Source organism: Macaca fascicularis, chromosome 1 (genome assembly GCF_037993035.2).
Source record: "Macaca fascicularis isolate 582-1 chromosome 1, T2T-MFA8v1.1".
NCBI lineage: Eukaryota > Metazoa > Chordata > Mammalia > Primates > Cercopithecidae > Macaca > Macaca fascicularis.
The window spans coordinates 145,951,026-145,966,921 of NC_088375.1; the positions used below are offsets into that span (position 1 = coordinate 145,951,026).

At 36.9% G+C, this 15,896-nt stretch overlaps 1 protein-coding gene across 8 annotated transcripts in view; it reads right to left on the reverse strand.

Annotated features, from left to right (window-relative positions):
• The window catches only part of PKN2 (protein kinase N2), a 158,898-nt gene that overhangs the window by 94,973 nt on the left and 48,029 nt on the right, over window positions 1-15,896 (reverse strand). For 4 of the 8 annotated variants that reach the window (XM_045367707.3, XM_045367720.3, XM_045367704.3 and 1 more), the window contains exon 2: window positions 15,322-15,402. The exons of the other annotated variants lie outside the window; for them this stretch is intronic. In XM_045367707.3, coding sequence (XP_045223642.1) covers window positions 15,322-15,402 — 81 coding nt within the window. The remainder of the gene's footprint in view (window positions 1-15,321; window positions 15,403-15,896) is intronic. 8 annotated transcript variants of the gene reach the window in all.

A 15,896-nucleotide genomic window follows, 5' to 3' on the forward strand; every position in this document is an offset into this window, starting at 1 on the left:
GCCTGCTCCACCTCTTCCCTCAACCCCAGGCAGCACAGTGTGGAGACACTGATGCTTGAAAGGAGGTGAAGCGAACAGGTACACAATGTTGTTTTGGAGCATGCCGTGGTGAGGCCCAAGCACTGAGCAGAGTGACACAGTGCCTAACGTGTCCTGGCCCCAGGTGGAAACTCACACACCCAGAGAGACAAACTACCCTCCAATCTCTCCCCTAGTTGATCTGGGCCAGAACACAAACCAACTGTGAATTCACTGCAAACCTGGGCTTACGGTGCCATCTAGTGCTGAAACAGTGATAGTGGCCAAGGGCTTGGAGAACACAATAATTGCCCTGCTTAGAATTTCTGGAAGAACAGGAACAAACCACCACCAGACTGTGAACGGGGAATAAACAGCTAATCCCTCAATGTTCAGATGTTGTGGCAGGCCAAAGGCATGAAGAATACTCAGGGATCGGGCACAGTGGCTCACGCCAACAACTGGGAGGCTGAGGTAGGTGGATCACCTGAGGTCAGGAGTTTAAGACCAGTCTGTCTAACATGGTAAAACCCTGTCTCTACTAAAAATATAAAAATTAGCCAGCAGTGATAGTACATGCCTGTAATCTCAGCTACTCAGGAGGCTGAGGCTGGAGAACTGCTTGAACCTGGGAGGCAGAGGCTGTAGTGAGCCAAGATCGCTCCACTGCACTTGAGTCTGGGCAACAGATTGAGTGAGACTCTGTCTCAAAGAAAAATTTTAAGGAAGTATTTAGGAACCATAATTTCATGAAACAAACAAAATAAGGCACCAGGAAACAACCCTCAAGTGATGGAAATGTGTGATGTCTCAGAGAATTCAAAATAGCTGTTTCAAGGAAACTCAATGAACTTCAATAAAACACAGGGGAAGAATTCAGTAATTTATCAGAGATGACTTGAGAGATTAAACAAACTGAAATCCTGGAGTTGAAAAATACAATGAACAAAATGAAAAATGCAATAGAGAATATCAACAGCAGAATCTATCAAATAGAAAAATCTGAGCTTGAAGACAAGCTGTTTGAAAACACATAGCTAGAGGAGAAACAATTTTAAAAAGGGCAAAAGGGAATGAAGAAAACTTACATAACCATGCGAAAGTATCAAAAGAGCAAATATTTGGGTTACTGGGCTTCAAGAGGGAATTGAGAATGACAAAGCGGTAGAAAGCTTATTCAAAGAGATACTAACACAAAACTTCCCAAAACTAGAGAAAGATACAAATATCCAGGTATAGAAAGGTCAAAAGTTACCAATCAGATACAACCCAAATAAGTATACCCCAAGAAATACTGCAATCAAATTCTCAAAGATCAAAGACAAAAAGATTTTGAAAGCAACAAAAGAAGCAAGTAACATATACGGAAGTTCCAATCTGTCTAGCAATAGATTTCTCAGCAGAAACCTTGTAAGTCAGGATGAGTAAGATGATATATTCAAATTGCTAAAGAAAAGAAAAGGTTGGGTTGGGGGGGGGGGGAAATGGGATGTCAACCAAGAATACTGTACCCAGGACAGTTATCCTTTAGAAATAAAGCAGAGATAAAGACTTTGCCAGACAAATGAAAGCTAAAAGAATTTATCATCATCAGATATGGCTTACAAGAAATGTCAAAAAAAAAAAAAAAAAAAAAAAAAAAGGCCAGGAACAATGGTTCACACCTGTAATCTCAGCACTTTCAGTGGCCAAGGTGGAAGGACTGCTTGAGCTCAGGAGCTTAAGGCCTTGGGTGGCATACCAAGACTTTGACCCTACTAAAAATGAAAATTAAAAAATCAGCTGGGTGTGGTGGCGTGTGGCTGTAGTTTCAGATACTTGGGAGGCTGGGGTGGGAGGATCATTCAAGTCCAGGAGATCAAGATCAAGACTGCAGTGAGCCATGATCACACACTGCCCTCTAGCCTGAAGGACAGAGTGAGACCCTGTCTCAAACATACAAGCAAACAAAAAATGCTAAAAACAGTTCTTCAAATGAAGAAAGGGACTCTGACGTGTAACAAGAAAACATCTTAAAGGTATAAAACTCACTAGTAAGTATACTGGAAGACAGAATACTGTAATACTATAAATGTGGTACATAAACCACTTACATCTTTAATTATGAAGGCTGAAGATAAAACTATTAAAACAGTAATTTTAATCTGCCAAGAGACGGGCAATTTAAGATATAAAATGAGACATCAAAAATTACAAGTGGGAGAAAATGGAGTTAAAATGTAGGGCTTGTTTTTTATTTCTTTTCCTATCTTTATAATCAAAGTTGAGTTGTTATCAGTTTAAAATATCTCATTTTAAGATTTTTTTCATAAGCTTCATGGTAACTGCAAAGCAAAAACCTGTAAGAAATACACCAAAAATAACAGGCAAACCACCAAAACACATTACTAGAGAAAATCGCCTAACCATAAAGAAAGACAGCTAGAGACCATAAACAGCTAAAGCAATCCAGAGCAAAAAGAACAAAGCTGGAGGCATCATACTCCTTGACTTCAAAACACACTACATAGCTATAGTAATCAAAACAGCATGGTACTGGTATAAAAAAGACACAGAGATCAATGGAACAGAAGACAGCCCAGAAATAAATCCACCCATCTACAGTTTATTAATTCTTGACAAAGGTGCCAAGTACACTCAATGGGGAAAGCGCAATAAGTGGTGTTGGGAAAACTGGATATCCACATCAGAAGAATGAAATTAGATTCTCACCTCTCATCACAGACAAAACTCAACTCAAAATGGATTAAAGACTTAAATGTTAAGACCCTGAACTACAAAATCACAAGAAGAAAACATGGGGGAAATATAGGGGAAAGCTCCATGTCACTGGTCTAGGCAAGTATATTTTGGACAAAACCTGAAATGCACAGGCAACAAAAGCAAAAACAGTTTGAGCATTCTAAATCCAAAACTCTAAAATGCTCCAAAATCTTTTTTTTTTTTTTTTTTTTTTTTTTTTTTTTTAAAGATAGGGTCTTACTCTGTTACTCAGGCTTGAGTGCAGTGGTACAATCATTGCTCATTGGCAACCTTGAAATACTGGACTCAAGTGATCCTCCCACCTTAGCCTCCCAAGTAGCTAAGACTACAGGTGTGCTCCACTATGCCTAGCTAATTTTTATTTTTTGTAAAGACAGGGTCTTGCTACGTTGCCCAGGCTGGTCTTGAACTGATGGCATCAAGTGATCCTCCTGCCTTAACCCCCGCAAATTGTTAGGATTACAGGTGTGAGTCATGAAACCTTTTGATTGCCAACATGATACTCAAACTAAATGCTTACTGGAACATTTTGAATTTTCAATATTTCAATTTGGAATGCTCAACCCGTAATTATAATGCAAATATTCAGGAACCTGAAATAATCCCAAATCCAAAATCCTCTGGTTGTAAGCATTTCAGATACAGGATACTTAACCTGTACAGACAAATGGTATTGTATCAAACTAAAAATCTTCTGCATAATTAAGGTGACAATCAACAGAGCAAGGATGCCAGTCATAGATTGGAAGAATACATTTACAAACTACACAACTGATAAAGGGTTAATACTCAAATATAAAGAACTCAAGCACTTAGTAACAAAAAATAACCTGATCAAAAAATGGGCAAAAGGCCTGCTAGACATTTCTCCAAAAAAGAACGTACAAACAGCCCACAAGTGTAAGAAAAAACGTTCAACATCACTAATCATCAAAAGATACAAGTCAAAACTACAAGGAGATATCACCTCACTCTAGTTAGAATAGGTACTCTCAAAAAAATCAAAAGATAGCAGGTGTTGATGAGGGTATGGATAAAAGGGAATCCTTATACACTGCTGGTGGGAATGTACAGCCATTATGGAAAACAGCATGGAAGGATGCTCAAAATATTTTAAACAGAACTACCATATGATCCAGTAATCCCACTACTGGGTATATATATCCAAAGAAAATGAAATCAGTATGTTTTAGAGATATCTGCACTCCTATGTTTATTACAGCATTATTCACAATAGCCAAGATATGGAATCAACCTAAATGTCTATCAAAGAGAATAACTATTTTTGTTTCTTGTTACATATTCCCAACTTTTTCGTACCCATTAGCCCATCTTTCCCTACCCCTTTATCCCCGCTCCCCTCTTGTCCTCTCATAACTACCATTCTACTCTCTATCTCTGTGAGAACAACCGTTTAGATTCCACCGATGAGTGAGATCATGTAGTATATGTCTTTCTGTGCCTGGCTTAGTGTCTTCTAGGTACATTCATGTCATCTGAAATGACAAGATTACATTATTTATGACTGAATAATATTCCATTGTGTATATATACTATATTTTCTTTATCCACTTACCAGACTTCATTTAAAAAGTTGGGAATATAAAACAAGAAATTTAAAAATAGTGTTTCTCTTTGACCTAGCATTCTAATTCTAGAAATCTAACCTAAGATAAAAATCAGAAATTTTTGTTATATAAAATGGTCAATTCGATCATTTAAAAATTAATCAATAATATGTGCAATGCACTGTATTGGGCACAGACAGACTTCCTTACAAAGCTTACAAATATCAGGGCTTTAAACCAACTTTAGAAAAGAGAAAGTTCAGGATGCTACTTAAGTGTCATAACAAAAGAATTTCAAGTCGGCTAGGGAATAAAGAAAGGTTTTCCTTATTTATGCCCTTGATTAGTTAACAGTGGTATATGCAGCTGATACATTGCTGTGTAAACATACTTTTATTTCAAGTTATGTTAAAAATAAGAACTTTAAAAGTAGAGGGAAAGATAAATTAGGAGGGATTTCCATTTTATTTTTCAAAGTTTTCCATGTTTTCTCTCTTTTTTTTGGCAATAAAATTTTCTCCACTTTCTTTTTTATCTTGTCTAATAAGGGAAAAGACATTATTTAAAAGAGACCAAAAGAACCAAAAGTAATATTAACTTTATTTCAATTTTGGAAAATGTAAAAGCTTATAATCATATCTTATACTACATTATATCTGCTACTTAACCTTGCCACTTTCATTCAACACAATTTTCTACTATAAGGGACCAAACTACAGACTACACAGTACATTGTAATTAAATTACCTCATGTGCCAGTCAAGTATTTCAAATACACAAATGTGATAATATGTATTTTGTAAATACAACTTTTACTTTATAAAATAATGAAATTCTTATTTTTAGACCCAAACATAAACAGACATTTTCAATTTAATATACTTCAACAAACTCAAAGTAAAGTTAAGAAAAACACTGAAATAAGAATAAGACCGGATTCAAAGAACAAAATGAAAATGGACTATCACTCGTGACCAAGTACTTCATTTAGGGATAGACAGGAGAGGATGTTTACTCCTCATTGGTCCAGTTCCCAGAGAAGTGAAAAAGCTGTTACTCTACATTTCAGAAATATAAAACAGTCGGACCTGATAGATGCCAAGAAATGTCAGAGTACCCATAAAAACTCACTGGATACAATGATTCATATACTATGTTAGCTAGAAGGAATTTCAAAAACCATTTAGTCTAACTTTCTTGATTTTAGTTTTGGGGAAAGCATGCTTAAAAGAGCTAAGCAACGAACTGTCAGAGACCTGGCTGGGTTCAGCTTACTAGTCTTCTGACTCCTGGTAAATTGCTTTCTTATTTACTCCATACCACCTTCTTAGAGGGGCCCCCTGAAACACCCACTTATCTATATTTGAACTACATCTTGACCAGACTGATTTGCATTAATTAATAGATATTACCTGCCTTAAGTCAGGGATATTGGCAGAAAATATTTCTTCTTCTCTAATTTCACCCTAATCCAACATTCTGTGCCTCAAAAGGAGAGTGCTCTCAACTAGAAAGCAAGAAACCAATTCAAACACAAGCCCAGTGCACTGGCTATGCAATTCAAGCATATTATCCTGTCTATCTGTACCTGTTTGCTCATCTATCTTTTGGTTTTCCTATCATACAGGGTTTAAAAAAAAAAAAACTTTATTTATTTATTCAAAACATGCATTGAGTTCTAGGCAACGAAATATAAAGATAAAAATGACCTGATCCTTCTTTCTTTCTGATATTCAATTTATTAAAGAAGACAGACAAGAAAACCAAATATAATTTAAAAGAGCAGCAAAGGCTTCACACAAACGTAGGCCATATTGTGTTTTTTGTTTCTTTGTTTTGAACAGAAGGCTCAGTTAGAATGTTATGTTATGGAAAAAATGAAGCATTTGGCATCAGAATTACCATGTATAAATTCTGATACTGCAATCATGCTAAAGCTTCGATTTCCTCATCTGTGAAATGGAATTATTATAACTGCCTGACCATATTATTTTTAAGTCTCATAATGTCCATGTCCACTGAAAAAATATGCTTTCATAGCAACAGTACAGTTTCTGGCACATAGTTGGTACTGAAGAAGATAGTGCTGGGTGCCTATGTAATACCATCCTCCTATGATCCCCACTTAAAAAACAACAACAAAAAAGAAAACCTCCCATTTTGTTAGATGCAACAATGTGTACAGCTAAAATTCTCACTTCACCAGGCTCTCCTGCAGCTAGAAGCAACCATATTACCACCTTTCATCAAAGAGAACTAAGCGGAGGATTTTGATACAAGCTTTTACTCCTCCTTTTCTTTTTGCCTGGAATGCAGACCCAAGGCCTGAAAGTACAGCAGTCATCTCGTAACAGTGAGAAACAAAGAGGACAAAACCCAATACACTAAGGATGGCAGAGCAGAAAGAGAGAGAGTCTGGGTCCCTGATGGCCTTACTGGGCACTGCTACACAAGCCCTAGACTGGCTACCTTTATACTTCTTGTTTCAGATGGAAAATAAATCCCTATTTGATTAAGGCAAGATCATATAGGGCCCTATAGGCCAATATAAAGACTTTGGTTTTTATTTTGAATGAAATGGAAACTCAAGGCAGGGTTTCAGCAAAGAAATGATATAGTCCGACCTGTGTTAAGAAATAATAGATTCAAAGAAGGCAGGGAAACATGTTGTGAAGCTATGGTAGATTGTTACAAAATGGCCTCAAGTGAATCCTGCCTCTCTGCATTCATACCCTTCCACATTGACTCTGGGGTAGTCTTCTGAGGACTCTGACTGAAGTGACATTCTACTGATGTATAGGAGTTCCAAGTACAGGCTTCAAGAGAGCTCACAGCTTGTTTTTGCTCTTAAAAACCAACTGCTATGTAAAGAAGTCCAAACTATTCTGCTTGAAAGAGAGACAACATGGAAGATGAGAGAAACCATATGGAAAGAGACCATGTGTATGAGAACAAAAGCTTTCCAGCTATTCTAGCCTTTCCAGCCGAGGCACCAGACATGTGAGTGAAGCCACAGTAGGCATTCCAGTCCAGCTTAGCCACCAGCTGAATACAGCTGCATAAGTGAGTCCAGTTGAGACCAGGAAAAGAAACACCTAGTATACCCAAAGACTCTTGAGATGAGTTTGCTATGCTGCAACAGACACATAATAAAGAGGCTATTGTACTAATCCAGGCAAGAAATGATGATAGCTTTAAGCAGTCTTTTCAAATACAATCATTATCAATTACTTTCTGCGGACTTCTACTGGATAACAACTGTAACAACTGAATTTAAAAGATGGTGATGTTGGCTGGGAGCAGTGGCTCATGCGTGTAATCCCAACACTCTGGGAGGATGAGGCGGGTGGATCACCTGAGGTCAGGAGTTCAAGACCAGCCTGGCCAACATGGAGAAACCCCATCTCTACTAAAAATACAAAATTAGCTGGGCACGGTGGCATATGCCTGTAATCCCAGCTACTTGGTAGGCTAACGCAGGAGAATCACTTGAACCCAGGAGGCGGAAGTTGTGGTGAGCGAAGATCGTGTCACTGCACTCCAGCCTGGGCACAAGAGTGAAACTCCGTCTAAAAAAAAAAAAAAAAGATGGGATGTTAATAACATTATCACTGGACATTGGATATAGACTTGCTGGGGAAAAAAGACATGATCTATATTAAGCTAAATATGAGTTCATAATGATGTCTCCAACTTGAATCTATCAGAACACAGATCATTCCAGCCTCCTCCTTTTGCTTATCTGTAAATCCCAACTCCAACAGTGAGAAACCTGGCTCCTACCATCTACCATCCATTTACTAAATCATTCAGTTCCAGTAAAATGCATAGAAGGATCAGAATTGTTAACCCATGCCCCCATGGGAAACAACTTTATCAACTAAAGTACAGTAATTACATGGTTATCTATTTTTCTGTAAATTTAAACCTGTTCAAGAATAAAGTCCATTAAAAAACAAAAACAAAATAACCCTTAACACTCAGGAGTGTATGTCTAGTGAGAAGACAGACATTAGATAAGCAAACCACAATTAAAAATTTTGATAATTGCAAAGAATGAAAAGCCTGCTTGTAATTTAGGTTAAGATATCAAGAAAAGTAGTATTTATTTTCCTTCTCCAGGAAAGTAGTAGTTATTGAGACCTGAGAGATGACTGAGTTATCCAAAAGGAGAAAAAGAAACATGTGCCTGCTTGAAGAACCAAAACAAAAATTAGAACTGTAAAATTTCTGGTTCTTGACAAGATTGAATAGGCTTGTATCTCTTCACTCCAGCTCACGTAAATTCAACTAAACACCCTGGACTTAATACAGCAGAGAAGGCAGAAAGGAAAAAACAGACCAGTTAGGAACTTCAGGTCTTGAGGAAGACAAGATATGAATTCTCTGGGTTTTCCTTTAACAGATTTCTCTGGATTGTGCCAGAAGTCTGTAACCCAAAACCAAAGAATTAAAAAAAAAAAAAAAAAAAAAAAAAAGTCCCAAGAAAAACCTGCTTTCTTTAGCCAAATAACTGCAAAACAGGGCAGCCCAGTAGGACAGAACTCTTTTTGACAATACCAACCCTACCCCAGCCAGGCATCTCAGATGCCTCCTACCTTGCTGTGTTAGAGGGTATTGAGTGGGGATCTGGACTTCCCATTTGGCACCAGTCTGTGGTCCAGGTTAGTATTTTCAAGTTGGAAGAAAAAAGTGTAGAGTAAACTGGAAGATTTCTACACTTGACCTATGTGGAGAATGTCAATACTAATAATCTGATAAATTACACATGCATATTATAATACCCAAAGGAACCACAAAACAAATAAAAAAAGAGTGATATATAGAGAAGTACTATAAGAAATCAAAATGGAAAACTAAAAAAATACATATGTAGCCAAGAAAAGGGAAATGGGAATGAACAGAAAACAAACAATAAAATAGCAAACTTAAGCCCTCACATACCAATAATCACTTTAAATACAAATGGTCTACACACAAAAATTTAAAACACAGATTGGTGCAGTGGATTAAAAAAATAAGGCCTTGGGCCAAGTGCAGTGGCTCCTGCCTGTAATCCCAGCATTTTGGGAGGCCAAGGTGAAAGGACTGCTTGAGCTCAGGAGTTCAAGACCAGACTGGGCAATATAGTGAGACACCATCACTAAAACAAACAAACAAAACATATGTTACCTAAAGGAACATCGTTTCAAAATATCATGACATAGGTAGGCTAAAAAGGATGGGGAATAATATACCATATAAACATTAATTTTTTAAAAAAAGTATCCATATTACTACCAGGAAAAAGCAGACTTCAAAGCAAACAAAATGAAAAAAAAAGTCGTCATTAAAAATGATAAAAAAGTCTATCCACCAAGATGACATAACAATACTAATTCTGGAAACAACACAGCTTCAAAACACAGGAAGCAAAAACTGACAGAACTATAAGGAGAAATTGAAAAATAGACAATTATAGTTGGGGACTTCAACATCCCTCTCAGAAAGACAGAAGTAGTAATAGAAAACCAGGAAGAATACAAAAGAACTAAACACCACCATCAAAAAGGGAATTTAAGTAACATTTATAGAAATGTTTCACCTAACAGTAATACATATTTTCTGTAAGCACCCACAAAATGCTCACCATGATCACAGCCTGCATCATAAAACCTAAAGAAATATAAAGAAACATAAGCATACAGAGTATGAATCAATAACTTAGATGAAATGAACCAATTCTCCAAAAAAATACCACCAAAACTCACCCAATATGAAATAATTTGCATAGTCCTGTATTATACAATATTTTCCAGAAAATCAGAGGGAATACTTCCAATTGCTCTTATAAGGTTGGTGTTACCCTGACAGAAGAAATAAACACAAAAACTAATTTCTCCTATGAATTTAGATGTAATAATCCTCAATAAAATATACTCAAATTGAATTGAGTACTGAAGAAAAAGAATTATACAGTACAACACAGTAGGGTTTACTCCAAGTATATAGGACTGGTTCAATATGCAAAAATCCACCAATATAATCCACCATATATCAGGAGAATAAAGATTTAAAAAAATCACATGATCATGCCAACTTATGCAGAAACATTATGTAACAAATTTCAAGAGCTATACATGGCAAAAACTCTAAGCAAACTAGAAATAGAACTTCAACTTGACAAAGAGCATCTACAAAAAAACTTACAGCTAACATCATATGTAATGGTGAAAAACTAAATGCTTTTCCCCAAGATCGGCATTAGGACAAGGATGTCTGCTCTCAGCACTCTTATTCAATGCAATATTAGACATTGTATCTACTACAGTAAGTTAATAAAAAGCATATAAACTGGGAAGGAAGAAATAAAATTCCCCCTATTAGCAGATAATAGGGTCATGTATATAGAAAATCCCAAGGAATGTACTAGAAAACATCTACAATAAGTGAGTTCGCAAAACCACAGAATACAAGAGCTATACACAAAAATAATCATTCTTCTATATACTAACAATGATCGTGTAGACAACAAAGTTAAAAACACAATACCAGTTACAATCTGTCTAAAAACTTAAAACATAGATTAAAACCTAACAAAATATATATAGAATTGATATGCTCAAATGAATCATAGATCTAAATGTAAAATCCATGAGAAAATCTGTGTTTTCTCCTTTATCTTTTAGAAAAAAATGTAGGAGAAAATCATAACCTGGGGTTAAGCAAAGAGTTCTTAGGACACCAAAAGCATGATCCATAAAATAAGCAAACAAAAAAGATCAATTGGACTTACCAAAATGTAAAACTTTTGCTCTTCAAAACGTGCTGATAAGTGCACACCATAATCGAAGAAAATATTTGCAAATCACATATGTAAGAGAAGATTCGTATCTGGACTATATAAATAACTGTACTCAACAGTAATAAAACAACCAATTTAGAAAACAGGCTTGAACAGATACTTCACCAAAGAGGATACACAACAGCAAACAAGCACATAATAAAACAACCAATTTAGAAAACAGGCTTGAACAGATACTTCACCAAAGAGGATACACAACAGCAAACAAGCACATAAAAAGATTGCCAACATCATTAACTATTAGGCAACTGCAAGTTAAAACCACGATAACAGATGTCTAATAAACACCTATTAAAGTGGCTAAAATAAAAAAAACACTGACAATACAAAGATTCTTGTGAAAATGCAGCACCAACTGGATCTCTCTTACATTGCCCTACGGAATGTAAGATGGTACAGCCACTATGAAAAACAGTTTGGCATTTTCTTATAAATTTAAATATATATATTTTTATACCATATATATATAAACAGTAACACTTAACATGACTTAGCAGTTACATTCTTGGATATTTACCCTAAAGAAAGGAAAACAAAACTATACAAAAATGCTCAGAATAACTTCATTTGTATTAACCCCAAAGCTGGAAATAACCCAATGTTCTTCAACGCGTACATAGGGAAAAGGATAAAGGATAAACATATTGTGGCATATCCACAAAACAGCATGCTACTAAGCAATAAAAAGTAACTACTTACAGGCATATGCCTGTAATCCCAGCTACTTGGGAGGCTGAAGCACAAGAACTGCTTGAACCTGGGATGGGGACATTGCAGTGAGCTGGGATTGTGCCACTGTACTCCAGCCTGGGTGACAGAGCAAAACTGTCTCAAAAAAAAAAAAAGGGGGGGGGGTAGGGGGTTCAGACACAGTGGCTCACACCTGTAATCTCAGCACTTTGAGAGGCCAAGGTGGGCAGATCACAAGGTCAGGAGTTCAAGACCTCCCTGGCCAACATGGTGAAACCCTGTCTCTACTAAAAATATACAAAAATTAGCTGGGCATGGTGGCATGCACCTGTAATCCCAGCGACTTGGGAGGCTGAGGCAGGAGAATTGCTTGAACCCAGGAGGCGGAGGTTGCAGTGAGCCGAGACTGCGCCACTGCACTCCAACCTGGGTGACAGACCAAGACTCTGTCTCAAAAAAAAAAATAAATAAATAAATAAAAATAAATAAAAAAAGTAATCCCTTGGAATACTGTTTAATGCCACTTTCTTCAATGTTACACATAAATTTAATGAGATCCATTATTAGTTTTACCAGGAAAAAGTAAATCAGAAGTAATGAATCAAAAAAATAGGTTGTATAACAAGATACTTAAAAACAAGCAGTATGTAACAAGAGACATTTGTACTAAGAATTCAAAATATAGAGACACCTGGAACTATTTAATATAAGGATAATTTCCCTGATACACAAGATTCAAGGCCTAGGCAACAAATCATACAGTGGAACTAATGAATATAAACTATCAAGAAACTATAAGAAATAACGTAAAACACATTAGACTAGGAATCAAAACACCTGGGTTCTGGCCTTGACCTAACACTTAACAGTTATCTAACTTAAAGCAAGTGACTTGAGCTTTCCTTAAGTAAACAGTTATCTAACTTAAAGCAAGTGATTTGAGCTTTCCTTAACTAGTTATCTAACTTAACAGTTATCTAACTTAAAGCAAGTGACTTGAGTATCTCCTTATCTCTAAAATCGAAAAAATAATGCCTACATCTCAATATTATTATGAGAATCAAGAGAAAAAATAGATAAGAAGGCATTATATTATTTAAGAAGGAGGTGTATATGCTCAGTACCCCATGTTTTAAAAGGAATGGACAAATACATGCCTTTTAGATTTTAAAACTCCACGAATGCTGCTTAAAATAGAATTTTGATAACTAAAAATATTATGCCAGCTGAAATGAGGCAAAAGTACATTGAAATGAAAACATAAAAAGGATACTTGGATTTACACTTTGGGAGGCCAAGGCAGGTGGATCACTTGAGGCTAGGAGTTCAAGACCAGTTGGGCCAACATAGCAAAACCTCACCTCTTCTAAACAATACAAGAATTAGTTGGGTGTGGTGGCACATTCCTGTAATCCCAGTTAGTTGGGAGGCTGAAGCACAAGAATTGCTTGAACCTGGGATGGGGATGTTGCAGTGAGCTGAGACTGCGCCACTGTACTTCAGCCTGGGTGACAAAGCAAGACTGTCTCAAAAAAAAAAAAAAAAAAAGGGGGGGGGGGTGACGTTGGGTGTGGTGGCTCACGCCTGTAACCCCAGCACTTTGGAAGGCCGAGGTGGGTGGATCACCTGAGGTCAGGAGTTCGAGACCAGCCTGACCACTGTGGTGAAACCCCGTCTCTACTAAAAATACAAAATTAGCCGGGCGTGGTGGCTGGCGCTTGTTATCCCAGCTACTCTTGAGGCTGAGGCAGGAGAATCACTTGAACCCAGGAGGTGGAAGTTGCAGTGAGCTGAAGTTGAGCCACTGCACTCCAGCCTGGGTGACAGAGCCAGACTCTGTCTCAAAAAAAAAAAAAAAAAAAAAAAAAAAGATACCTGGATTCAAATATTCAAAGAACCATGTTTGAAAGGAACAGTTTGAACAGTTTTCCTCTGATAAACTCCTTACCCTTCAGGTCGAGGTGGAAAGCGATCCTTGATCTCACCTATATTGGTTAGATGCTCCTGCCAGGTGACCCACAGCACATTCCACTTACATATCCTATCATATCTCTCATCACACCTTTATTTATTTGTCTTCCCTGATTGATAAGATGGCTTTCTAAGTGCAGAGGCAGAATCTTTCTTGCTCACTACTGTGTCCCCAGCACATCATAGTCAATCAATAATTTTTTTCTTTTTTTTTTATTTTTATTTTGAGATGGGGTCTTGCACTGTCACCCAAGCTAGAGCACAGTGGTACAATCATGTCTCACTGCAGTCTCAACCTCTCAAGATCAAGTGATCCTCCCACCTCAGCTTCCTGAGTAACTGGAACTACACAGGCACGTGCCACTGTGGTTGGCTATTTCTTTTAATTTTTTTTGTAGGAATAGAGTCTCACTGTGCTATGTTGCCCAGGCTGGTCTTGAACTCCTGGCTCAAGTGATTCTCCTGCCTTAGTTTCTCAAAGTGATATTTTTAAGGTAATTCTTTACATTTCATGGGAGATATAGCAATCCCTCATATCCAAATCCAATCTCCAGCTCTCCCTGCCTCCAAAGGTCTAGTTATAGAAAACATTTTAGGCAAAAAGAAAACACATGTATTGGGAAACATAAACAGGTAGAATCAGAAATAAAGACAGTCCTCATGTTTATAATATGGAAAAGGCTTTCATGCACCAGTCATTGTTCCTTTCCATTCGGTTGCATACATATTCAAGCATAAAAGACTATTATACAGTGAGTAAAATCTGAACTTTATTAATAATTGTCCTCTTAATGATTACTTAACAGACTAATTTCCCTTTCTTATTTTATCTGCACATTCCACAGTCTTATAATCTTATATGCTTGAAACAGAAATAATTTTACTTTACGAGTATTTTAAACAAGAGGGCTCATTATCAAGAGACAAGTACTAGAGCCTACTACTGACTTTAGAGCATCTGATCACCATGCCACTGATCAAGTCTATCAACTTTCCCCTAGTAGTGTGTCTTAAACTGTTGCGTATATGGAGTTGGGGTGAGGAATGGGGATGCAGATTACAAATCTACTATGGGATCCTGATGAAAGCAATGGACCTCAGAAAATTCCATGTGTACAACACACACACACAGAGTGGTAGGGGGTTTCATGAGGTTCACAGATTCCTGAGGTTTATCCAAGTACCCTAAATTCAAAGCCTACGTAGATGTACCCTCTTGTCAACCAGTTACCTTCTAGCTATCAGCTATTTCTTGTGAGCCTAATATGCAAAAAAGACTTTTTAGAAAAATGCACTATGTTCACAAAAGGGTATCCAATAAGACCTTAATTAATTACCTTACCATAATACCTTCTTTATATAAAATCAACCATGTTAAAAATTTAAGTAACTTCAAAGATCATATTAAGTAGACCTCCCAATGATGAGAAAAACCTTTCTTAAGGTCTAGATTCTATTTGTACTCACACGTTTTTCATTCTGAACCTTCTCCCACCCCTGGAATTCCCAGTAGATAAAACAGGCAAGCCTCTCACTGTGTCCGCAGTTCTAACAATATAAGAAATAATGATAATTAGTTCCATACACCTATTACTAACCAATACAATTTAACTGAGACCCTTAAGAACAAAGGGTCAAAAAAACAATGCGATACCACCTTACTCCTGCAACAACGGCCATAATTTTAAAAATCAAAAAATAATAGATGTTGGTATGGATATGGTGAAAAGGGAACACTTCTAAACTGCTGGTGGGAATGTAAACTAGTACAACCACCATGGAAAACAGTGTGGGGATTCCTTAAAGAACTAAAAGTAGGTCTACCATTTGATCCAGCAATCCCACTACTGGGTATCTACCCAGAGGAAAAAAAGTCATTATATGAAAAAGACACTTGCACACATGTTTATAGCAGCACAATTTGCAATTACAAATATATGGAACCAGCCCAAATGTCCATCGATTAACACGTGGACAAAGAAAATATCGTGTGTGTGTGTATGTATGTATGTATGTGTATGTATATACACACACACACACAG